At 35.3% G+C, this 27,534-nt stretch overlaps 2 protein-coding genes across 5 annotated transcripts in view; one reads left to right on the top strand and one right to left on the bottom strand.

Annotated features, from left to right (window-relative positions):
* LOC136248822 (uncharacterized) overlaps positions 1–19,438 on the top strand; it is a 49,534-nt gene extending 30,096 nt beyond the window's left edge. The window contains exons 2-8 of the mRNA XM_066040633.1: positions 3,159–3,401; positions 3,456–3,494; positions 4,232–4,282; positions 4,339–4,614; positions 4,671–4,724; positions 8,544–9,380; positions 9,435–19,438. Coding sequence (XP_065896705.1) covers positions 3,159–3,401; positions 3,456–3,494; positions 4,232–4,282; positions 4,339–4,614; positions 4,671–4,724; positions 8,544–9,380; positions 9,435–19,330 — 11,396 coding nt within the window. The 3' untranslated portion in view covers positions 19,331–19,438. The remainder of the gene's footprint in view (positions 1–3,158; positions 3,402–3,455; positions 3,495–4,231; positions 4,283–4,338; positions 4,615–4,670; positions 4,725–8,543; positions 9,381–9,434) is intronic.
* A 572-nt stretch (positions 19,439–20,010) lies between these two features.
* The window catches only part of LOC136248824 (SWI/SNF-related matrix-associated actin-dependent regulator of chromatin subfamily A-like protein 1), a 36,258-nt gene continuing 28,734 nt past the window's right edge, over positions 20,011–27,534 (bottom strand). For 3 of the 4 annotated variants that reach the window (XM_066040636.1, XM_066040637.1, XM_066040639.1), the window contains exon 17: positions 20,011–20,430. In XM_066040636.1, coding sequence (XP_065896708.1) covers positions 20,095–20,430 — 336 coding nt within the window. In that variant the 3' untranslated portion in view covers positions 20,011–20,094. The remainder of the gene's footprint in view (positions 20,431–27,534) is intronic. The other variant, XR_010697837.1, reaches the window with a different exon arrangement.

Genomic DNA, 27,534 nt, shown 5'->3' with positions numbered 1-27,534 from the left:
GTGCTACAATAAAAAACTAAACTATCTAGTATTTTTAAAAATTGTTAATTTAAAAATGAAGTAGGGATCTATGTAATAAAAAGTAGTGAAACAAGAGATGAATGATGGTATTGCAGCATAGCTCGATGGGGAAGTCCCTACTTTGGCACATTATCTATAATTTTGCTCAATGTCAAAGTAGGGGCTTTCCCACCGAGCTATGCTGTAATGCCATCATTCATCTCTTGTTTCACTACTTTTTATTGCATAGATCCTTACTTCACTTTTAAATTAACAATTTTAAAAAATACTAATCCTATATAGCTCAATGGAATGTAAATCGCACTACCACAAAAAATACTGTGTGTGTAAATATTCCCCAGGGAATTACCCTCCACCTATAAATTACACACACTAGCACACAGGAAATTGTTTACAAGCAAGTGAAGTGGGCTAGAACATTTTGAGGCTGAAACAGAAAACAAAGCCACATTTCCTTGGTGAGTCTAAGAAGCGGTAAAGCTATATTTTATGGTACATTGCAGTGTTGTTTAGTCACTAGGACTAGTAGCTCTACAATGGCTACTACTACTATTACTACAATAATACTACTACATAATAGTTAGACGTCAAGAACCAGGGTTCTACGCGATTTAGAAAACTTGAAGGCCCTGGGCTGTAGCGCCCGAACGCAGCGAGGGTGCTACTAAGGGCCTGAGGGTTTTCTAAATCTCGTAGAACCCAGTGGTTCTTGATGTCTAACTTATTTAGACTACAACTCGTTATTGTACCTTGAGTTGACAGCTGCTTGTAAATGGGAAATGTATGGCTAATTACTAGAAACAAGCCCTCTACACCTCCCTACATGGCGGGACCTCAGTGTGGCTGTTGCTACCCGTTTAAACGCCCATGTGTTGCCAATGTTACAGGCGCGTGCTATGTATCGAAGTACTAGACTCAGCGACTGGACTACAACTCATTGTTGCTGTTGTTGTGCCCCAACAGCTGCTTGTAAGCAAGTAACGTAGTGTTGATTAGTTCAAACAAGCCCATTACACCTCCCTCTAATTCAGTACGGCTGTTACTAGCCATTTAAATGCCCATGCGTTGCCAATGTTACAGGCGCGTAATTATCGTGTTTCGTATCGCCTCAGAGCGTGGTCTCTATTGGACATGACCGTGGCTCTACGAGATTTAGAGACCACGTTTTCAGCCAATCAAATTTCAGTATCAAACTTGTTGTAGTCTAATGGCTATTGGGATAGTACCACTCTCTATATCTCTTGTCATCAAGCAGAATGAAAGCAGTGGTCGTTTTAGTAATAGTAAAATCACCAACTGCTGCAATCTAGACTATAGTCGTTTTGCCTTCACATTCTCTAGAAATTTCAAACCACCTGGGGTCTATGTCCTTTCTAATTTTTGTGGAAATGGTGACATTAAAGCCGATGCTTACTGTGACACTATCAATGGAGGAGGAGGATGGTTAGTGGTACAAAGGAGACAAGGTGGATCTGTTGACTTTAACAGGAACTGGTTCAAGTATGAAAATGGATTTGGTAAATTGACTGGAGAATTTTGGTGTGGACTGAGAGCCCTCCATTGTCTCACTGGTCAAGGTAGTTGGGAAATGAGAATGGACATTAAATACGAATATGGTAGAAGTGTCTTCCTCCATTATGAACAGTTTAAAGTTGCATCAGCTAAAGATAAGTACAAACTAACTGTTGGAGGATTCCATGCAGGGGACCACCAATTGGAATCCAGTGGCAAGGCACAATGATATGAACTTCACCACTGAAAACAGTGGCAATGATCAGTGGAGTAGGCAATAGATCGGAGTGGTCCTAAAATACCACCTGGAGGATGGTGGTTCAGGGGCTGTTTACATACAAACCCAAACTATTTGTACCCCTATCTTAGATATTCAAGTACCGAAATAAAGATCAGGCCACTAAATTGTAACATTTAATACACAACACTCACACAATGTACTATCAGTTAGTTATACACCAGTAGCTATACTGGAGTGTGTAGTGTGGATCAGTTACTATTATCATTGTACACTTTATATACACACACTAACGTGTACTATACTATATTGTATATGTTATAGTTGGTCTACACAACTGTCAGTTGTTGTAGCGATACTGCCTGCCCCTATAAACAAGTTAAATAGGTCCTTCACAATCAAATTTCTAGTAAAAGTTGCTACAAAATAGACATGCTGTGCTATATTGGATCGACCTATGTTTATCGGCTTGAAAATATCCAAAAGCGGCTATCGGAAAATCGGCAAAATCTCATATCGGTGCAACACTAAAAAAAATTGACACAGTCATGCATTTATTGAATTCCTGTTTATAAAATATTTATAATCTACTTAGCCAAATACATTATTTGGCAAAGTTTCAGCCTCATATGGCAATAACTTAGGGAATCACAGCCCGACAAAGTAGCAACAACAATTAGTACAGCAAGTACAGGGAAAATATATTACAGATAATTACTAAAACGGCTGTAACTTGCAACCAGAATAACACACAGAGATACAATTTGTACCATCCTGTTTGCCATGAGTAGGGGAATGGGTTAGTGGGTAAGGTTTGTATTGCATTACCTTTCTTTGTTACATACAGAAGCGAACTTATAAGAAAGTCTATTGATTGATTGCATACTATTGTTTTGATATGAAATATACAAATTCCAACTTCCGAATCCTTGTGTCTACTACAAGCTTTTTGAACTCCTCTTGAGTATGTGAATAAGGTAATATCCATATTTTTATTGTTATGTTTTTTCTTCACTTAAAACAAAGCATATAATATTTTAAGGAATTTTTTAATAGTATGTAAGTATTTCACCAATTCTATTCAATGCTTTATAATGTAAATTTAGACTTGCACAATTGTGTTGGGTTTTTACAGATCCGGTCACATTTATCACATAAGGATGTAACTTTTAGCAACCTAATAATGTATAGATCTCCCCACTTTTTTTGTTAGTTAGTCCACTTTGGCAGCTTGATTCTGGGGAATACACTCACCTCATTATCAAAATGATACTTCCTTACATTTGTTAGACTTGTACTAACAAAACACTTGACTGTACAACACATTGGTGATTGTAAAGATTTCTGTTACCTCACTATATTCATTAGTTATAACATTTTCTACTAGAGCCCACATATCCAGTTTTAATTGAATTTTTGGAGAAAGTGGTAGAATGGAAGTTGGTAGCTGCTCACCTCCTCAATGATCAGGATGGTTCCAAAACAAAGGAAATTGAGAGGACCTATCATGGAGATGTTGCTGACTGCAGAGCTGAAATGATTCGATTGTTTTTGAAAGGTGGTGATGTGTCCTGGCAGAGTGTGCTGAATGCCTTAAGGAAAGCTGGTTACAAGAACCTTGCAGATAAACGTTAGTTGTGTGTAAAATATTTTACACACCTTTAAAGTGATATTTCTTTTGTAGATAAGAATCTACCTGTGAAGTCTCCTGTTGCAGCAAAAAGTAAGTGAATGATGTGTTAGATGTACATTATAACTAGGCATGCATACATTATGCTGGAATAATTTTTGGAATAATCGGTGGTAAAAAGAATCAGGAATAATTCAGGATGATCTTCCAGAATAATTAATTAAAATTCACATATTTTTCGTGTATTATTGCAGAAAAATTTGTAAAGGAGCATCCACAATCATTGCTAGCACAAAATCAGGCAAAAAATCGAGATACTCTAATAGAGCAGTCATTTATCCTAATAAAACAGTCAGGTAAGTTAGTTGTGACTGCTCTATTAGAATACCTCAATCTTTGGGTATAGTTCTATGCTTGTAAGTGTCATCTGTAGAAGAATATCCATTCACGTATACGCATGTATTTTACAGCCAAAGAGTATTAAATTACAACAGCATAAATATCTGTCATTCAATACTTAACAGTGTGTTGCATGTTTTAGTATGTTTCACTATCAGTCGCAGAGTGGACCAGCTCCTTGACCATATGTTACAATTACAGTCCTAGTGTTGTGCTTGTTTGTTGTTCTATGTGGCAATTGTGTGTGATAAATAGCACCAATTTATTTTAAAAAGTCAAAATAAGAGCTGAATTAGTGAGGATATTGAGGAAGTAATTTTTTAGTATTAAAAAATGTCAGATTATAGAAGTACGTACGTATTTGAAGTGTCAGATTAGAGAGGTTTCACTGTAGTAATTGTTTGATGATAATGTGACATTGTTCATTGTAGCAGGTCTAACACTAGTGGATGGTGCAGTAGTGATTGATCAAATTAAAAACAGTAAGTGACTTGTATTGTGTATTATTGCCATTACCAGTATCATGTGTGACCTGTAGAGGATAATACTCCAACAATGAGATATCTCAACAGATATGTTGTGAGCAAGCATGCAAAGTACTGGAAGAGTGTTGGTTTGGAATTGGGATTGGACTGGGATATGCTTGACACAATTGAGGTTGATAGCCTGCAGCAGAGTACGTCTTGTTTTCAGAAGACACTGGACAGGTGGTTGAAATTAACTCCTAATGCTACGTGGAAAACACTGGAGGTTGCTCTTACTAATGTGAGAAGACTACAACTTGGTCTTGATCCAGTTGATAATATGTGGAATGGTGAGGTACAGTAAATGTAATGTGATTAGATATGCCTAGCTGTTGCCATTGTGTAGCTCCTAGTATAAAACCTGTTGACACCACTATTGATAACAAGTCAGACATTGCAAGTGAGTAATCTGTGGGATAGTCAAGTGTAATAGCACACTATGTTTAGAATAAATTTTATTCATGTTGATACACTCAGGTACATTAAAACACACGGTAGTGTGTCGTGCAGACAAGAAAGCCAGCACGCCACACCAGGAGTGTATTGACTGGAAGAAAACAGCATTTTCACACGTGCATAGCTCTATAGTCCCTTTTCCAAAGCACACCATTTTTGCATTAACGCAGTTCACCAGGTAGGGTAGGCCACAGAGCAAATTTGATTAAACTTGCACCAATAACTTGATTGCCTTGATCTTTGACACAAATAAAGAGGGTATAAAAGTGAATTCGCTTACCAAGTTTGCTATGAATCTGATGAATATCCAAGGAGTTACGAGCATTTATTCACATAAAAATCTAACTTCTTCACAGTATGGTGAAAATTGAGGTGTACTAGGCTGATTATTGTAGTAGTACCTGTTGATGGTTTGAAAAGCAATGGAATTACAACTACAAATAAAAAACCAAACAAGTGCAAAATTGCACAGAGTATCACGGTGGTATAAAAAAGGTACACAAAATGTTGAAAAAAACTTAGCTACCAGAGTTCGAACCAGGGACCTCCATACCTAACACCCGCACCCTTAACCACTGAACCACTGCTATCTTGTCTAATTACCTAGCTCACTTAATTTCTGCTTTATAAATGAAAATTCTAGTTTAAATTTGTGTATATAAATGAACATTTGTATTTTCATAGGTCTATTGTACCAAGATTGTTCTAGAACATTTATATGTATATTCAATCAGAAGTCCTCAACAAAATTTGCATGCTACAGAAAAAAAGTTTTTATTGAGCCATTACTCAGAGAATCATGTCTCAACTCAATCAAATCTACAAATCACCTGCATGTTCATGCAGAGTTTGAATATCTTTGTTTTGTTCTGTAAGTACAACAGTACTGTAGACAATGCTGAAACAGTAAAAAAAATTTGGAATTGTGCAAGCTAGGTGGGTTTCACATGTGTGACCCACTGAGCGAAAACCTGATTTGTTTGCATAATTATGTATTTTGAGATTAAAGGTTAAAAATGTGTGTCATGTAAATAATTTTACGCATGTTTTGATTGCTTTAGTAAAACAGTGAAGGAAAACTTGAACCTATAATATACCAATGGATTTGCCTCTTCATAGGCAGTAAGAAGACTGTACTGCTTAAGTAGGGATCGTGGTGAATGTTTCGTGCGCCACCCAAAATTCCACCTTCAAAAATCATCCTACAGACATTTTACGTGGCGAAAATCACTTTTACGGAATAGTACTAGTCCATGTAATACATTAAATACAACAAAACACTGACAGGTGGCCGGATATATAAAATTTTAAAAAATTGCCAAAAACTCGAATTTTAGTCTCACTGCCTCACTCACTGCCTGATCACAGTCACAAGCCTATAGAGCCCAAACGAAGCAGTGCACGATCACCATTTTATGCCACAACAACAAACTCACCGGTGGGATGTGCCTTTTGGGGTTCTGACGAGTATACTCCCTGTGTGCCTTGTCTTTTCTTTTATCTTCAATCAGGTTAGTTGTCTTCTTCTTCAAGCATCAAAACCCTACCAAGGTGCTAAGTTTCTGTATCAACACTTTTCTGTAGACACCACAAAATTATTTCAGAAATCACTTATGCTACTGAAAGAGCAGGGCACTTATAATTTCATGTGTTGCTCGTGAAACATTAAGGCTGCTGAGTTATCTTCGACTTTTGCCAACGCCTGGACTGCAATCGATGAAGCGATTTGAGACGGACTGATTATGATTATGATTACTGATACTCGACGACTTGTTCCTCTGAACACACTGACTCAGCCACTCAGTGCCAGATAGTGAGATCAGCGAGTGATTCATGTGATTGGATAGTACTCGAGTGGAAATTGTATTACTTCATCCTGTTAGTCGAGACCAAGCTCCAGACAACTGAAAGGGCCTGTTTGTTCGAACAACTTCCGGCCGGGGTGAATAGAATGGGTACTGAGACAGGTCATAGATCTGAGCGCCACTGCTACTACGACCAAAGGTAAGCTATGCACGTTACTACGAGCCTATGTGCTTCCAATTTTGGTACAGTACGTACTTTAATATGCTGTAACTAGCTGTGCTACAACAAAAAACTAAACAAACTAGTATTTTTAAAAATTGTTAATTTATACATGAAGTAGGGATCTATGCAATAAAAAGTAGTGAAATAAGAGATGAATGATGGTATTACAACATAGCTCAATGGGAAAGTCCCTACTTTGGCACATTAGCTTGCTCAATGCCAAAGTAGAGACTTTCCCACCAAGCTATGCTGTAATACCATCATTCATCTCTTGTTTCACTACTTTTATTGCATAGATCCCTACTTCATTTTTAAATTAACAATTTTTTTAAATACTAGTAGACAGTAAGAATATAAATATTTGTTTTATTTCTGTACCATGAAGCAAACATGAGTTACATGTGTTTGGTTATGTTGTGGTGAAACGTAAATTTATCATTGCTGTTTCTAAGTTAAACAACCTTCTTGTTTGATAGCATGGGGGTATTCAGGCAAAAAGTATACCTTGATGAATGTGCCAGTTCAAGGTGAATAGAATTACACAAGTCCCAACTCTGTATCCCACTGCACTGGAGACTTACGATTGATTAAACAAGCACCTGTAATTTTTCCCACTGTAGAAATTGATTGTTTTTCTCTTCTTGTTGTCTATCATTATAAATCCAAAAGCGCTTACCAGATAAGGTTGAAACTTTAACAGCTCATTGGTTTGCTATCTAGACAACAAAAAAGTCATAAAATGATTTTCAAAGAAAATGAAAACAAGTCAAGTTTTTGCTTAGTGCTCAGATCATATTTATCAAATCCATGAATTTTTTTCTCTTTATATAAAAATGCTTTGTGTTCTCTTTCCTTATACACCAGTGTTGAAACTGGGTCACTCCTGCTGACCCGGATGACCCATTGATCCAGATTAATTAAGGCCGAGGCGTGTGATAAGAGCTATGTTTCGGGTAGCCTCGAGCGAGCGAGACTACGTTTTGAGCGTTCAATTCGTGTTGAGTAAACGAGTAGTTGTGTGATAACTAAGCCGGTAAGTTTATAATTTAAAATCAGTCGGTGAGTCTGGTTCCGCGTAGCTACTATGAGTTTACAGACAGCAATTGGGTGTGGCTTCGTGCACACCTAGTATTACAATTTCCTGATATATTAAAGTGGGTGTGGCTCAAAGAAGTACTTATCCTGCTGCAAGACTAGACTATATACAACTCGTACAATAATCGATTAGTGGGCGTGGCTCCACGTAAGTTTGCAGACAGCAACGGACACAGTTTTGTGTTACAGACTGCACTTACTAATGAATGGGCGTGGCTGAGCATATGTAATGCGCTAAGTGGGCATGGCTCACGAAAGAGCTACACGGCTAGCGTTTATAAGTTTCCACATCGTCAAACGAACAATTTCGTTTCTGACGTGATCCAATCCGGGTCAGACCCGGATAATTTGTAAACCGGGTCGGACCCAGATGACCTGGAGAAAATGTGACCCAGATGACCCGACCCGGTTTCAACGCTGTTATACATCCTTGTTTGTAAAGGTGAATCTACTACTGAGTGAAATTTACCAAAGGGTTTTAGTAAACAATTCAAATATTATGTTCTTAATTCACAAACAAGCATTTAAAATTGCTGTTTTGTTTGTCCATGAGTATGTGTCTCTTGGGTTTTGGGCACACTAGTCCCTCATACCTGTTTTATGTACATGCAGTTGTTACACGGTTGTATGGTGTGTTTAGTTGTATCAAGTGGACTAGATGTTCTGACTGACAACTTGAAGGATGTGTACACAATCATGAGATGTCAACCTGTGGAAGATGAGTGGCCACCCAACCAACCAAAAACCATTGTCAATGTTGCACTAATGCATCATGAAGGGGAGCAAACACAACAAGAACTAATTGACATGTCCTCGTATCACAAAAAAGGTGCTTCTGCTATAGACAAACTAAGAGTTACTAAAAGTATTGTGGATATATTCACAACCATATCCAAAAGTATTCTAATAGAAGGTGCTCCTGGGATAGGGAAGACTGTGCTATGCAAAGAAATATCCTATTATTGGGCTAGTGATAAAATTTTAATTGGCATGAAGTTGTTTTTATTAGTTATTAGACATCCTAAATTACACTGTGTCAATTCTGTTAGTGGATTAATTCATTACCTAAACAATGACTACCTTAGTGATAGCGAAGTTGAATCTGCTGCTAATGAACTGAGAAGATCTAAGGGTTCTAATATAGTATTTGTATTAGATGGATATGATGAGTGTCCTCCTGATAGTCCATTAAAAGAATTTATTGATAATTTGATCAAAGGAGTCTGTCTTTGTAATAGTGTGGTAGTGGTCACCTCACGACCAACTGCTTCAATGCCATTACGTCAGATAGTTAGTCACAGGATTGAAATTCTTGGGTTTGCTAGGAAAGCACGAGACAAATACATATCAGAATCACTTCAAGGATTACCTGAAAAACAAAATGATTTAGAAAAGTATCTGAAACATCATCCAGTAATTAACAGTCTCCTATATGTTCCTCTCCACTTAGCTGTTCTCATGTTCCTGTTCAAAGAAGGTAACTTACCTGAAAGTCTGACAGAAATAAATGAATATTTTATTGTTCATACAGTATATCGACACTTGGCGAAACAGAATCAACGTTTGTTTAGATTTAGTAAATTAACAGATCTGCCTCAACAGATTCTCCACTTTGTGTATCAGTTGTCTGCTTTAGCATTTAAAGGATTACAGAATAGTCAGTTAGTGTTCACATATGATGAAGTTGTAGCAGTGAGTCCTAATCTTCAGCACACCCCAGATGCCATTAATGGATTTGGTTTATTACAAGCTATAAAACATACTTACATGAAGGGAGCCAGAGCAGGAAGTGATGTATCATTAAACTTTTTACATTTCACCATGCAGGAATATCTTGCTGCTCTTCACGTGTCAACTCTTCCTAGTTACCAGCAGTTATCATTGATAAAGGAGACATTTTGGGATAGTCAGTATAACTTCATGTGGATGATGTATGTTGGAATTACTGGCATAAAATCAATTTATTTTAATGAAGTACTGAAGTCTCTAGAACAGATTGATGCTAAATTTAGACAAAAAAAATATTTGTTCTTATTTCAATGTTGTTTAGAGGAGAAAAACTCTGATTTAATACCTACAGCTATCACTTCCATATTTAGTGATGGTTACATTAACCTTAGTGGTTGTACACTACTACCAAATCATGTTGTTTCATTGAATTACTTTATGATGAGATCTACTACTAAGTGGACATCACTGAACCTGCGTTTATGTAGTATTGGTGATGACACCATGACTGATTTGGCTAAATTCAGCATGGAGTATAAGGAGATCTTCACTGAGATTGAAAGCATTTGTCTTAGTTATAATTGCTTTACTTCCCTATGGGGTACATACATTGATACAGATGAAGATAGTGATGATAGTCAAGTAATAGCCATGTCTAACAGTGGCTTGTTATCCGTTGCACGTTTAGATATATCACATAATCAATTAAGTCATGAAGGATTAAGCAAATTGATGGTAGTTGTGACTCATAATACAACACTGACTTCAGTTAATATTGCTCATAACAAAATATCTGACAATGGAGCAGTTGCCATCAGTGACTGTCTCAAGAACAACATAACATTACAAGAATTGAACATATCTAAAAATTGGATGAGTAAAGAAGGAGTAATGAGGATTGTGGTAGCTTGTACAAAAAACAGAACACTACACAAACTAGTGTGTACACACAACAACTTATCAAAATCTGGATTAGCAGTGATCAATGAGTACATCAGGAAGGAGAATGCAGTAGAAATATTTGAGGGATCATGGAATAGTATTAGTAGTAAGAATGATTATTTAACCATCAAGACAACATTTCATTTGTTAGATGTGTCTTCTGAAGATGATAATAGCATTATAACATCAGGTGATGTTAGCGAAGAATTTTGGTTTATAAGTGATATTACTGACATAAAGTACAGAAATGAGTTTGTTGAGTGTTGTTTTAAAGAGCACAAGTCAAATCAGTTAAAAATACCTGCACGTCTTGAAGTGGATGCGGTTGGTATTGCTGTGTATGTTCTAAAAATGAATGAAATCTTAATGAAACTAGATGTTTCATGCAACAAAATTTGTGACAGTGGTGCAATTTCCATCAGTGACTGTCTAAAGAGCAACACAACATTACAAGAATTGAACATATCTAAAAATTGGATCAGTAAAGAAGGAGTAATGAGGATTGTGGTAGCTTGTACAAAAAACAGAACACTATACAAACTAGTGTGTACACACAACAACTTATCAAAATCTGGATTAGCAGTGATCAATGAGTACATCAGGAAGGAGAATGCAGTAGAAATATTTGAGGGATCATGGAATAGTATTAGTAGTAAGAATGATTGTTTAACCATCAAGACAACATTTCATTTGTTAGATGTGCCTTCTGAAGATGATAATAGCATTATAACATCAGGTGATGTTAGCGAAGAATTTTGGTTTATAAGTGATATTACTGACATAAAGTACAGAAATGAGTTTGTTGAGTGTTGTTTTAAAGAGCACAAGTCAAATCAGTTAAAAATACCTGCACGTCTTGAAGTGGATGCGGTTGGTATTGCTGTGTATGTTCTAAAAATGAATGAAATCTTAATGAAACTAGATGTTTCATGCAACAAAATTTGTGACAGTGGTGCAATTTCCATCAGTGACTGTCTAAAGAGCAACACAACATTACAAGAATTGAACATATCTAAAAATTGGATCAGTAAAGAAGGAGTAATGAGGATTGTGGTAGCTTGTACAAAAAACAGAACACTACACAAACTAGTGTGTACACACAACAACTTATCAATATCTGGATTAGCAGTGATCAGTGAGTACATCAGGAAGGAGAATGCAGTAGAAATATTTGAGGGATCATGGAATAGTATTAGTAGTGAGGATGAGTGTTTAGCCATCAAGACAACATTTCATTTGTTAGATGTGTCTTCTGAATATTGTGATAAGGTTATAAAATCAGATGATATTAGTGAAGAATTGTGGTTTATAGATGAAATTACTGACATCAAGTACAGAAACAAGTTTGTTGAGTGTTGTATTATGGAGAATAAGTCTGTGATACAAATTCACTTACCATGGCATTGTTGTAGAGTTGATTTGGTTGGTATTGTTGCTAAATTTGTTAAAATGAATAGAATGCTGCAGAAATTTCACATTACAGGACAAAATATGACTGATGATAGAATATTACCAAGAAATACAACTCCAAGAGAACAAAAGATTTCATATAATGCTATAACCGATGAGAGAGCAAAATGCATTACAGAAGCCTTACAAGTAAACACATCAGTTCAAATACTTGATATTTCGCATAATGAAATATCTGATTATGGAGCAATATACATTAGTGAATGTCTCGTTAACAACCAAACTTTGAAAGAATTGAATATTTCTAAAAATTGGATCAGTAAAGAAGGAGTAATGAGGATTGTGGTAGCTTGTACAAAAAACAGAACACTACACAAACTAGTGTGTACACACAACAACTTATCAAAATCTGGATTAGCAGTGATCAATGAGTACATCAGGAAGGAGAATGCAGTAGAAATATTTGAGGGATCATGGAATAGTATTAGTAGTAAGGGTGATAAGTTAGCCATCAAGACAACATTTCATTTGTTATATGTGTCTTCTGAATATTGTGATAAGGTTATGAAATCAGATGATATTAGTGAAGAATTGTGGTTTATAGATGAAATTACTGACATCAAATACAGAAACAAGTTTGTTGAGTGTTGTATTATGGAGAATAAGTCTGTGATACAAATTCACTTACCATGGCATTGTTGTAGAGTTGATTTGCTTGGTATCATTGCTGACGTTCTTAAAATGAATAGAATGCTGCAGAAATTTCACATTATAGGACAAAATATGAGTGATGATACAGTAGTAGCTATAAGTAGCTTTCTCGAAACAAATACAACTCTAAGAGAACTTAACATTTCATATATTGCTGTAACCAACACATGGGCAAAATACATTACAGAAGCCTTACAAGTAAACACATCACTTCAAATACTTGATATTTCGCATAATGAAATATCTGATTATGGAGCAATGTACATTAGTGACTGTCTCGTTAACAACCAAACTTTGAAAGAATTGAATATTTCTAAAAATTGGATGAGTAAAGAAGGAGTAATGAGGATTGTGGTAGCTTGTACAAAAAACAGAACACTACACAAACTAGTGTGTACACACAACTACTTATCAAAATGTGGATTAGCAGTGATCATTGAGTACATCAGGAAGGAGAATGCAGTAGAAATATTCGAGGGATCATGGAATTGTATTACTAGTAAGAATAATGATTTAGTGATCAAGGCAACATTTTATTTGTTAGATTTGACATCCAAAGATTGCGAGAAGGTAATAAAATCAGATAATATCAGTGAACAGTTGTTGTATGTAGATGAAATTACTGATATCAATTGCAGAAGAAAGTTTGTTAAGTGTTGTATCAAAGAGAATGACATACAGATACCTAACAATTGCCACTTCATGCATGGAGTAGATTCATTCACCATTGTTGTGGAAATTCTTGGATCACTACAAAGTTTGAATGTATCAGACATCAAATTACATGATGGTAGAGCAATAGTCATTAGTACTTGTCTTACCACTAATACAACACTTAGAGTACTTAATATGTCAAATAATGATATTACTAACAAAGGAGCAATATCAATAGCAAAAGCATTGAACCAAAATTTAACTCTACAAAAACTTAATATTTCTAAAAACAAAATAAGCAATGTTGGAGCTGTGGACATTAGTGAGTGTCTTAAGAGCAACACAACACTACAAGAACTGAACATATCTAAAAACTGGATCAGTAAAGAAGGGGTAATGAGGATTGTGGCAGCTTGTGCAAAAAACAGAACACTCCACAAACTAGTGTGTACACACAACAACTTATCAAAATCAGGATTAGCAGTGATCAATGAGTACATCAAGAAGGAGAATGCAGTAGAAATATTTGAGGGATCATGGAATAGTATTAGTAGGAAGGATGATTGTTTAGCCATCAAGACAACGCTTGATGTGTCTTCAGAAGATGTTGATATCAGTGAAGAATTGTGGTTTTTAGATGAGATTACTGACGTCAATTATAGAACAGAGTTTGTGGAGTGTTGTATTAAGGAGAGTGATGTGCTACAAATTAACATACCAAAGAATTGTTATGGAGTTAATGTGTTTGATATTATTGGTAAAGTTCTTGAAATGAATGGAATGTCACAGAAACTTCACATTTCAGGAAGCAATATAAATGATAATGAAATAGTAGCCATGTGTAACTCTCTCAAAATAAATAGTAGTGTAATTAAAGAACTCAGTATTTCACATGATTCTGTCACCAATGAGAGAGAAACCTTATTAAACACATCAGTTCTCAGGCTACTTGTTATTTCATGTAACAGTATATCTTTGTATGGTGCACTTGCTATCAGTGACTGTCTGAAAACAAACACAACACAGACACTTATTGGTCTTACTGATTGTAAAACAAAATGGATCACAGAAGCTTTAGGAGTTAACACTCTGCAAATACTTAACATTTCACGGAACAAAATATCTGATGATGGAGCAATATACATCAGCAACTGTCTAAAGAACAACAAAACATTACAAGAACTTAACATATCTAAAAATTGGATCAGTAAAGAAGGAGTAATGAGGATTGTGGTAGCTTGTACAAAAAACAGAACACTACACAAACTAGTGTGTACACACAACAACTTATCAAAATATGGATTAGCAGTGATCAATGAGTACATCAAGAAGGAGAATGCAGTAGAAATATTTGAGGGATCATGGAATAGTATTAGTAGTAAGAATGATTGTTTAGCCATCAAGACAACGCTTGATGTGTCTTCAGAAGATGTTGATATCAGTGAAGAATTGTGGTTTTTAGATGAGATTACTGATGTCAGTTATAGAACAGAGTTTGTTGAGTGTTGTATTAAGGAGAGTGATGTGTTGCAACTTAACATACCAAAGAATTGTTATGGAGTTAATGTGTTTGATATTATTGGTAAAGTTCTTGAAATGAATGGAATGCAACAGAAACTTTACATTTCAGGAAGCAGTATAAATGATAATGGAATAGTAGCCATATTTAACTCTCTCAAAATAAATACTGTAATTAAAGAACTCAGTATTTCATATGATTCTGTCAGCCATAAGAGAGCTATAGCAGAAACCTTATTAAACACATCAGTTCTCAGGCTACTTGTTATTTCATCTAACAGTATATCTGATGATGGTGCACTTGCTATCAGTGACTATCTGAAAACAAACATAACACTGATAAAACTTGACTTGCCATGTGGTGGTCTTTCTGATCAAAGAGCAAAATGGATCACAGAAGCTTTAGAAGTTAATAACACTCTGCAAATGTTTGACATATCACATAACAGAATATCTGATGATGGAGCAATATACATTAGTGAATGTCTCATTTACAACCAAACTTTGAAAGAATTGAATATTTCTAAAAATTGGATCAGTAAAAAAGGAGTAATGAGGATTGTGATAGCCTGTACAAAAAACAGAACACTACACAAACTAATGTGTACACACAACAACTTATCAAAATCTGGATTAGCAGTGATCAATGAGTACATCAGGAAGGAGAATGCAGTAGAAATATTTGAGGGATCATGGAATAGTATTAGTAGTAAGTATGATCGTTTAGCCATCAAGACAACGCTTGATGTGTCTTCAGAAGATGTTGATGATATCAGTGAAGAATTGTGGTTTTTAGATAAGATTACTGACATCAATTATAGAACAGAGTTTGTTGAGTGTTGTATTAAGGAGAGTGATGTGTTGCAACTTAACATACCAAAGAATTGTTATGGAGTTAATGTGTTTGATATTATTGGTAAAGTTCTTGAAATGAATGGAATGCAACAGAAACTTTACATTTCAGGAAGCAGTATAAATGATAATGGAATAGTAGCCATATTTAACTCTCTCAAAATAAGTACTGTAATTAAAGAACTCAGTATTTCATATGATTCTGACACCCATAAGAGAGCTATAGCAGAAACCTTATTAAACACATCAGTTCTCAGGCTACTTGTTATTTCATCTAACAGTATATCTGATGATGGTGCACTTGCTATCAGTGACTGTCTGAAAACAAACACAACACTAATAAAACTTGACTTGCCACGTGGTGGTCTTTCTGATCAAAGAGCAAAATGGATCACAGAAGCTTTAGAAGTTAATAACACTCTGCAAATGCTTGACATATCACATAACAGAATATCTGATGATGGAGCAATATACATCAGTGACTGTCTCAAGAACAACAATACATTACAAGAACTGAACATATCTAAAAATTGGATCAGTAAAGAAGGAGTGATGAGGATTGTGGTAGCTTGTACAAAAAACAGAACACTACACAAACTAGTGTGTACACACAACAACTTATCAAAATCTGGATTAGCAGTGATCAATGAGTACATCAGGAAAGAGAATACAGTAGAAATATTTGAGGGATCATGGAATAGTATTAGTAGTAAAAGTAATTATTTAGCCATCAAGACAACATTGTCTTCTAATGATAGTGTCAAGGATATAAAATCAGATACCAGTGAATTTTGGTTTTTAGATGAGATTACTGACATCAATTATAGAACAGAGTTTGTTGAGTGTTGTATTAAGGAGAGTGATGTGCAACAAATTTACATACCGAAGGATTGTTGTGGAGTTAATGTGTTTGATATTATTGGTAAAGTTCTTGAAATGAATGGAATGTCACAGAAACTTCACATTTCAGGAAGCAATATAAATGATAATGAAATAGTAGCCATGTGTAACTCTCTCAAAATAAATAGTAGTGTAATTAAAGAACTCAGTATTTCACATGATTCTGTCACCAATGAGAGAGAAACCTTATTAAACACATCAGTTCTCAGGCTACTTGTTATTTCATGTAACAGTATATCTTTGTATGGTGCACTTGCTATCAGTGACTGTCTGAAAACAAACACAACACTGATAAAACTTAACTTGACACTTATTGGTCTTACTGATCGTAAAACAAAATGGATCACAGAAGCTTTAGAAGTTAACAACACTCTGCAAATACTTAACATTTCACGGAACAAAATATCTGATTATGGAGCAATATACATCAGCAACTGTCTAAAGAACAACAAAACATTACAAGAACTGAACATATCTAAAAATTGGATCAGTAAAGAAGGAGTGATGAGGATTGTGGTAGCTTGTACAAAAAACAGAACACTACACAAACTAGTGTGTACACACAACAACTTATCAAAATCTGGATTAGCAGTGATCAATGAGTGCATCAGGAAGGAGAATGCAGTAGAAATATTTGAGGGATCATGGAATAGTATTAGTAGTGAGGATGAGTCTTTAGCCATCAAGACAACATTTAATTTGTTAGATGTACCTAGTAAAGATGTTGTAAACTCAGATTTTATCACTGAAGAGTTGTGGTGTGTAGATAAAATTACTAACATCAACTACAGAACAAAGTTTGTGGAGTGTTGTATTAAGGAGAATAATACTGTGTTACAAGTTCATGTGCCATCTGTTTGTTTTGGAGTTAATTTGCTTGGTATTCTCGAAACAATTGGAATCCTACAGAAACTTCACATTTCAAGTAATTATGATTGTATATTAGCTATAAGTAACATTCTCAAAGCAAACACAACTCTAAGAGAACTGAATATTTCACATAATGCTATAAGAGCTGATGGAGTTAAAAACATTTCAGAAGCCTTACAACTAAACGCTATAGTTCAAATCCTTGATGTTTCATCCAACAGTATATCTGATGATGGAGCAGTAACCATTAGTGACTACCTCAAAACTAACACAACACTGATTAAACTCAACTTATCAGGCAACAGTGTTACTGATTATGGAACAAAGCAGATCGCCGAAGCTTCACAACTACATAAAACACTCCAAGTCCTTGACATTTCACAAAACAAAATATCTGATGATGGAGCAATATACATTAGTGACTGTCTCAAGAACAACAAAACATTACAACAACTGAACATATCTAAAAATTGGATCAGTAAAGAAGGAGTGATGAGGATTGTGGTAGCTTGTACAAAAAACAGAACACTACACAAACTAGTGTGTACACACAACAACTTATCAAAATCTGGATTAGCAGTGATCAATGAGTACATCAGGAAAGAGAATGCAGTAGAAATATTTGAGGGATCATGGAATAGTATTAGTAGTAAAGAGGAGTGTTTAGCCATCAAGACAACATTTGACATGCCTTCTGAAGATATTGAGGTTGATGATAACAGTCAAGAATTGTGGTTTGTATTTAAAATTACTGACGTCAAGTACAGAAGAAAGTTTGTTGAGTGTTGTATTAAGGAGGATGATTCTATACAAGTTCACATACCAATGATATGTTATGGAGTGAAAGTGTTTCGCACTTTGCTTGAACGGATTGGAACACTGCAAAATTCTCACTGTTCAACTAGTGGTATACAGGATAATGAGGTAGTAGCACGCAATAGCTGTCACAAAACAAGTTTAAAGATAACTTTATTAAGAGTTAATTTGATGAATGAAGATGTTAATGAACAAAGAATTGATTGGATTGCTAAAGGTTCACTAATAATACAAAGACTTGACATTTCACATAGCAAATTTTCTGATAATCAAGCAATAGCCATCTGTGAATGTCTTATAACAAATACCACACTGATAGAACTTAACTTGTCACATAACAATATCACAGATAAAGCAGCAGTGAAGATTTGTGAAATCTTGCAAATAAACAAAACATTACAATCACTTAACATTGCATACAATAAACTAAATGATAACAGAGCAGTAGCTATTAGTGAATATCTTATAACAAATACAACTCTGATATTACTTAATATCTCACATAATGATATCACTGACAAGGGAGCAAACATAATTTGCAAAGCCTTACAGGTAAACAAAACATTGCAAGTGGTCAACATGGCATGGAATAGATTATCTGATGATGGAGCAGTAGTCATCAGTGAATGTCTCAATACAAACACAACACTGAGAGAGCTTAACTTGTCTGGCAATTGTATTACTAAAAAAGGAGCAAAAATTATTTCAGAAACTTTACAAATAAATAAATCTTTGCAAGTGTTTGACATCTCTTACAATAAATTACTTGATGATGGAGCTGTAACCTTCTGTGAATGTCTCAAAACAAATACAACACTGATAGAACTTAACTTGTCACATACTTATATTACTGATAGGGGAGCATTAAAAATTTCAAAAATCTTACAAATAAACGAAACACTACAAAAGTTTAATATTTCATACAACAACTTATCTGATGATGGAGCAGTAGCCATCAGTCAGTATCTTAAAACAAATACAACATTGATAGAACTTAATGTTTTACATAATTTTAGGAACTGCTAGTGGGTATATAAATTTCACTGGCACTACATATAATTTTGAATGGTCTGATGTATGTAGTTGTGTGGTGTTGTACATCTGTATCTAACATATTTTCATTTACATCTTATAGCCATAATATTTTTTAGTGCTTGCTGTACAAGGTGTAGTTTTCACTTGCCCGGCAACGAAAACTAAGACGCTACCAACAGAGTGTAATGATATTTGCCTCAAAATCTGTTGATGAATTCAAAGCTGCAGTACTAGTCGAGATCAAAGTGTTTTTGTTATAATTAATAAAAGAACTGTAAAAAATAACTAAATGACCATTTTAATTTGCAGAATGAAATGTTATAAATAAATGGCATTATACCCAGAAACACTGATATGTTGTGTTAAAGAAACCTACGGACTTCCTACACACGCATGCAGCTGTAGCTGGTAAGATTGAACAAGAAGCTAGGCAAAAGCTCTTCACCATCTATACATACATGCCAGAATTGTGCATGCATGGTTTTTAAATAATTCCCATAGTATATAGACCCTTATTCTCTTCATGTTGTTTTCATATTTCAAGTATAAGTACTAATTTTTTAATAGTTCATAATCATGCAAAACACTTACTACACTTGTACTTGTGACATATTGAAAACTTATGTTACTAGCTATAGTATTCTACATGCAGATATTCCCAAATAAAGTAATTAAAAGTTGAAACACAAATCACATATTTTTATTCTTGATTTACAATCAGTATACAGGTAATCACAAAATAATAATGATGATATTCAAGTGATGTCACTAAACCAACACTCCTCATCAGTGATCATGAACAGGTCATCTATCTCTTCTTGTGACATCACTAGATCATGTGATCCACCTGTGTCCTCAATGGATTGTGGATCAGAGATATTGGAACCTAAATTACAACTAGAATGTGATTTGGAATGTTTACAGTTTGATCCAAAGTGTTCCAAGAGGGAGCCAGCTCTGTTGCTGGGTACTTTCCCCTGAGGTGAAACAAAATCCTCCATTTTGTCCTCTTCATAAGGTGACTCAGTTAAGAGTTCTTGACATTCAGACAAACTCTCAAAATATGACAACAAACTTTTCTCATTTTTAGTCTACACAGGCAAATAGAAAGATATACACATGCACACATATACACGTACATACATATGCACATTTCTGAGGGAGTGCATGTGTAAACAGTGGAATGGACTACTGCATGGAATAGTGAATGATGGAATGGAACTTTCAAATGTCCAATATCAAGCAAGACACTGTAGTGTGTCATGCAGCCAAGAAAGCCAGCATGCCAGACTTCTGACTTAACTTCTGTTCTCAAAAGAGGAAATCAACAACAAAAAGTTAGCTAGTGATTATATGTAGCTATGTGTTGTAATGTTAACACCACACCTTCAATAGTAGCCACACTTAAGTGGTACCACAGTTGATTTTGAAAATTTGGGTTTTAAACATTTTTTTGGCATCAATTGGTGTTGAGTTTGAATAGGAACTAATGCCATAGTGTTCAATCAAGTAAATACAGTACATGCATTGTATGATGACATATTTGTAAGCGTTTACAACTGTAACCGTCTCAGCAAAAATCCGACTTGTTTGCACAAGCATGTGTCTTGAGAAAAATAGAATTTTTTTAAAAATTCAAAATTATACATGTCACATAGAAAACATACACAAGTTTTTATCCAGGGCCATTACAAAGAGAAGGAACACTCAAATCGATTAACACTAAACACCATCTTATTTGCCTGCTCATGGAGAGTTTCAAAATATTTGTTTCGTTTTGTTTCTGTAGTCCCAACAGTATGCGTGTTACGTGCATTTGTTTAGATGCAACAACATCCCCAGTATGCGTGTTCCACCGATAATCGGTTTATATCGGGCCAATGCTGGCTACTAGTCAATTAATCGGTTTTTATTAAATCAAAGTCGATGTTAATCTCCACTGTGCTGTGTAGTATAGTGATGTGGGGGAGGCTAGACATAAGTTATTTGGCATTTTAATTAAGTCAGATGGTTTAGTGGTGACTACAAGCCATGCCCATAATAAACTGTCAGGTTTTAGGCCATGCCTAGCAGTAAACTGAGGTTTAAGGTTTCTATATAGTACCAGCCACTTGTCTCAACTGTATAGCAGTAGAAAAATGTACTTGAAACCTTTTCAACATGAGTAGCTTTTGCTTGTGGTATACATCTAACTCTACATTTTAGCCTAGAATGAGCTGAGCTGGTTATGTCACTAATACGAGTCATTTAATCATGATGAAGATGAGTGTTAGTATTATTAGTGTATATCGGATCGGATATCGGTATTGGCTAATTTATGTTATTTAATATCGGTTATTGGAATAATCAGCTAATTTGGATATCAGTGCAACACTAGTAAATGTAAACAAAATCAATGTCATTTTTTCACCTAAACTGCCTTCATACCGATACGTGTAAGTGACTACAAGGCTAACACTATACCTTGGTGGATTTGCTAATCTGTGGTTACTATGTTAAGCCAAATTCCAGCATTGTAGACTAATGCAAACAGAAGTTAAGGCTGCAAATGTAGTTTATTTTCAGTACAGTCACTGTTCAACTTGATTGTCTTGCTCTTCCTACTGTCTAGTGCTAGTGCACCACACAGTGAGTATATTGACAGGAAGAAAGAAAACAGCATTTTCACGTATGAATAGCTCCATGCCCCCCTCTCCAAAACACACCATTTTTTTGCATTATAACTGTCTGCCAGGTAAGGTAGGCCACACAGCATATTTCAATTCGTACCAGCCATTTACGAGAGATATAGGTGTCCAAAGTTTTCTTCAATTTTTTTCTTAAGCTGTAGAAGGCTACAAGGGTTTTCAATTTATTTTCACACACTTTTTAAAAATTGCTATAAAATGCAAGCATGTAACTTGATTGCCTTGATCTTTGGCACAAATGAGGAGCATATAGATGAATTCCCGTACCAAGTTTGCTATGAAACTGATGAATATCCAAGGAGTTATGAGCATTTATACATGTAAAAAAATCAAACTTCTGTCACGGCTACAGGGTAAACCCAGTATAGAATAACTTGAAAAGTGGTGTGTACATAGGCTGATCATTGTACTAGTGTTTTTTGATGGTTTGAGTTGCAGCTACAAAGCTACAAAACAAAAACCAAATAAGTGTAAAATTGCAGAGTCAGGATACTCTAATAGAGTGGTCAATGCAGGATAAAAAAATGCACAAAAATGTTGAAAGAGAATGTAGCTACCAGAGTTCGAACCAGGGGCCTCCATACCTAACACCCACATCCTTAACTACTGAACTACTCCCATCTTGGCTGATCACCTCACTTAATTTCTGCTTTATAAACAGTGTTGGGGCAGTTACTTCTAAAAGAAATTTATCACTTATTACTGGCAACTAAAACTATTTAGTTACAGTTGCATATTATACCCATAAAATAAAGTAACTATAACAATTAGTTCTGGGTGGTATTGAAAAGTAGCAAATGGTATACGGGTCATTCCATGCCAAATCAACAAAAAAAAATCTGGACCCCTTTCGATTTTCGTCAAATTTGGCACAAACATTGACCCTATCAAGAAACATTCTCACATCAAAAATTGGCTGATTCCATAACTCTCCCTTTAAGTTATGACCACTCAAAGTTTTCATTAAAATTTTCATTTTGTTTACATGTCTTTAATAAAATGCTCATAACTTTGCTTGTGATTAATGTAGATGCTTCTGGTTTAGAATTTTGAAATCCTTATTAAATTCTCTTTCAGGTGATATATAATGTTTTATAATTGCTCAAAGGAAAAGGTCAAACCACAAAAATGTAGCTTTTTCCTTTGATATTAATTTATAAAAATATATATTCTTTAACTATTTTTATTTTTTGTTTACATGTTGCTCTAATACCCATCATTTATCACTGTGAGTTTAAAGTTGTCACAAACCATTTTATAGATAGTAGTTTTGTAAATTCATGCATTGTAAAAAAATCCTGTGAAAGCAGGGTAGGGTCAATAGTAGGGTCATTCCATGCCAAATCAACAAAAACATGCTGACCCCTTTGGATTTTTATGAAATTTGACATAGATGTGGAGTCCGTTAAAATATTTTACCACACCAAATTTTGGTTCAATTTTTTAATTAGTCTTTGAGATATGACCACACAAATTTCTTGACCATTTTTAATTCCGTTTACAGCATTATTTGGACTAAAATTGTCATAACTTCGTAGTCATAAATCACAGATCATTTCTGTTTACTATGAAATGCTCATTAAATTTCCCTTTAGGAAATATATAACTTTTTGCAATTGGACCAATCATTTTTACAAAATACATAGATTTTAAATTCCTTAATTTTTTTTGTTTGCTCATTGCTCTAATAAGCGTCTTTAAATGCTCACATTTTAAGTTGGGATTACCATTGAAACTAGGTTACAACAATAACAATTATAACTAATTATGGTATTGCACAAGTTCAAGTATCACAATAGAGTCCAGCATTAATACGTACATATACTTATATACTTATAACGCCAAACGTAGTTATGAAAATGATTTTAAATTTTCTTTAACAAAGTTAATTGTTTATTGCCTATATATGGCCCTATGAGGTGCATCATCATCATCAAAAGCTGGTGTCTGTTGATGTCATATTCTTAAACTTTGAATAGTGTAGTTATGTCTACCTTCAGGTAGGTTGAAAACCCAGCCTCCTTTTATACTCTAGTGGTGGGATGCACACATCCCATCATTGTAACACAAAAGGAAGGTTACTGAACCTTTGAACTCACCTCCAGGTAGACAAAACATGTTAAATGAGATTTACAGACTATAAAAGTCTCATCTAGCAATTCACTGTTATACATGGACATAATCAAATTATCAAGTTGATATCTGTTATGGAGCAAATGCAATTGGCATATAATATCTGTTGTAACCCATTTAATAAACCCGGTCATCTGTCAAAGAAGAAGAGCCTAAGACCGATTTTAAGCTAGGAGGTAAGATCTGTGACAGTTGTAGGAAACAGCTAGGTCAAACAATAATACAAGAAGATCCACTGGATGAATTTTGGGACAGTGACATAGATGATAGTTACACTTGCCACAATGAACAACTAGAACCAATTAATGAGTGCCTGAAAGTAATTGGGGAAACCCCTGTTATGAAAAAAAAACTAGTACAGTGGCGTAGCTACCATTGAGGCAACTGAGGCAAATGCTCAACAACAGGCTGAGCAGGCCTGAGTTTTGGCACCCCGGATTTTCTACTCAGACGTTACTAGACAGCAGTACTGTACCCCAGTAGCTCCAGCACCATGTCACCATAGGCTCCAGCCCTGCGTAGTACTACAGCCATATATTCTATTTTGTGCGGTTTGAATTTGTAAAAGATCGAGATACTCTAATAGAGCATTCATCATAATAATAGCAGTCACCGTAATATACTCTAATAGACCATTCAATACAGATTATAGCCACTGTTCTCATTATACTGCTTGTTTATGCAAATTGTCTTTCCATTACTTTTCAAAAGTTCCAATGAGTTAACTGCATGGCATTACATTGAGCTAATTGATCATGCATATCATGCATTAGCAGTTATGATCAAAAAGAATAGCCTGCTCCACATGCCTTTTCCAAAATTTTCCTTGAGGGAGCATTCCCCCAGACTTCCTAGCTTGACATGCTTAGTACATGCAGTTGAGCATCATATGAAAGAGATAATTATCTCAGGCTTAAACATCACATCAGATCAATAAAAAGAAGTGTGCATGACTATGACAGTTCGTAGATGCAGTTCATGGATGGCCCGACTGCTCAAAATATCTCCAGAGTAAATTGTGTTGCATGCAATTAAACTAGTCTAATAATTGAAGTATATATATTATACTGTAGCATTAACTATGTTGGAGCATTACTTATGAGATGTAGAAAAATGCCCAGAGTCTTCTGAAATGATTCAGTTCCTTCATCCAACCTGCAAATGCTGTACCACCCATGCTTAAAAGTATTTGTGAATCAGTTGAGTCAGAAATAGACCTTCTCAATTTGGTCAATGTAGCTATAAACTTTGCCTCGGTAAAAGTTTTTCCTGGCTACGCCACTGTAGTACATGCAGGCTATCAAAAAGAAAAGTTGAGTAAAATTAAAGATGCTGCTGCAAAAGCGTTATTACCCTCAGTAATACCAACTCAAATTGATGACGGCTGTGAAATAATACAGCAGTTAAAAGAAAAGTTTCATTCAAATATAGATAGAAGTCAACAAATGACAATTCTTACAATACTTCCAAAAAGCTGGAGTGTGCAAAAAGTCCAAGAAGAATTTGGAGTGAGTAACTATATGGTACGCAAGGCAAAGGAGCTTGTTAAGAATCAAGGAATCTTACCAAACCCTAACCCTAAGCATGGTTGTTGTTTACCATTAATAACTGTTAACCTTGTAAAGGATTTTTATGAACTTGATGATGTCAGCCGTATTATGCCTGGTAAGAAGGATTTTGTGTCTGTAAGGCAGGGTGACAAACGTGTTCATGTCCAAAAGAGGCTACTTTTGAGCAATTTAAAAGAGCTGTACCAACAGTTTAAGGCAAAATATCCAACTGAGAAAATAGGCTTCTCAAAGTTTGCTGAACTTCCTCCACAGCACTGTGTTTTAGCTGGAGCAAGTGGCACACATGCTGTATGTGTGTGTACAATTCACCAGAATGTCAAGCTAATGATGATTTGTGGAAAAATTGCTGAGCAATCTGCTGAAGATGAAATTCCACTCAAAGAATATGACCACTGTCTTGCAAGAATTATCTGCAATCCACCACAGCTAGACTGTTTCTTTCGGATTTGTAGCTCATGCCCTGGAATTTCAGACTTGAAATAACACCTTCATAAACTATTGGATAGCAACATGATTGAGACTGTGCAGTATAAACAGTGAATTTCTACTGATAGATCAACACTGGAGACTACCACAAAGTCAGCTGATGACTTTGTCGAGTCTTTTTGTGAACAACTGAAAACGCTTCTGACCCATTCATTTGTTGCAAAGCAGCAGTCTACATTCCAGATGGAGGTAAGGGATGGTCTAAAGTCTGGCGTATTTCAAGTGATTGCTGACTTTTCTGAAAACTATTCTTTTATACTTCAGGATGAAAACAGGGGTTTCATTGGAACAATTCACAAGCTACCATCCATCTCTTTGTTGTTTATTACACAGAATCATCAGGCAAGTTACACCACTTAAGTTTCGTTGTTGTGTCTGACTGCCTTAATCATGATACAGTTGCTGTATATTTATACCAAAAATTCCTTATAGAATTTCTTAAAAGCCATTTTAACCCCCCACCTCACAAAATATTTTATTTTTCTGATGGAACAGCTGCAAAGTATAAGAACCAAAAAAACTTTTTGAACTTGTGCTACCACAAAATGGATTTTGGAATTGATGGCATTTCTTCGCAACATCTCATGGAAAGGGACCATGTGACAGTGTGGGAGGTACAATAAAGAGACTTGCTGCTAGAGCAAGCCTTCAACGACCATATGACAAACAAATAATGACTCCACGCCAACTATATGAATGGGCATCAGAGAATATCTCAGCCATGACTTTTACATACTGTACTAAAGACGATTATAGGCATCAAGAAATCTTTCTTCTTGACCGATTTCAACAATCTAGAACCATCCCAGGGACACAGAAGCCACATTGCTTCATCCCTTTAACACAAAACAAGCTCCAAACTAAAGTATTTTCTAACTCAAGCACTCTGAAAGAGGAAAGAGTTACACTATTTATCTGGAATAACTGATCTGCCACTAGAAGACATTAATGGATTTATAACTGTAGTTCATAATGATCATTGGTGGGTTGGTTGCATGTGTACTTCGCACAGATGAAGATAATAAAACAGTAACATTGAATCTACTTTACCCTCCAGGACCATCCCAATCATTTAAATACCTGTACAAGCAAAGTACGATAACTGTGTCTAGTACAGATGTTCTAACAAAAGTTGATCCAAGAACTGTTACAGGTCGTACTTACACTATTTCAAAACAAGAAACTAAAACTACTACTGACAGACTGAAGTTGTGGAAGAAACATTTTCTGTAACTATATAGTTGCTGGCATGCAAATCTTAGGAATTTAAGTATATTTTTGTATAAATGAGATCAATGAAAAGGATGCTTTTTTTGTT

The sequence above is a fragment of the Dysidea avara genome, chromosome 3 (assembly GCF_963678975.1).
Source record: "Dysidea avara chromosome 3, odDysAvar1.4, whole genome shotgun sequence".
Lineage (NCBI taxonomy): Eukaryota > Metazoa > Porifera > Demospongiae > Dictyoceratida > Dysideidae > Dysidea > Dysidea avara.
The sequence above is the reverse complement of the archived record's forward strand: the minus strand, read 5'-3'. Positions and strand labels throughout refer to the sequence as shown.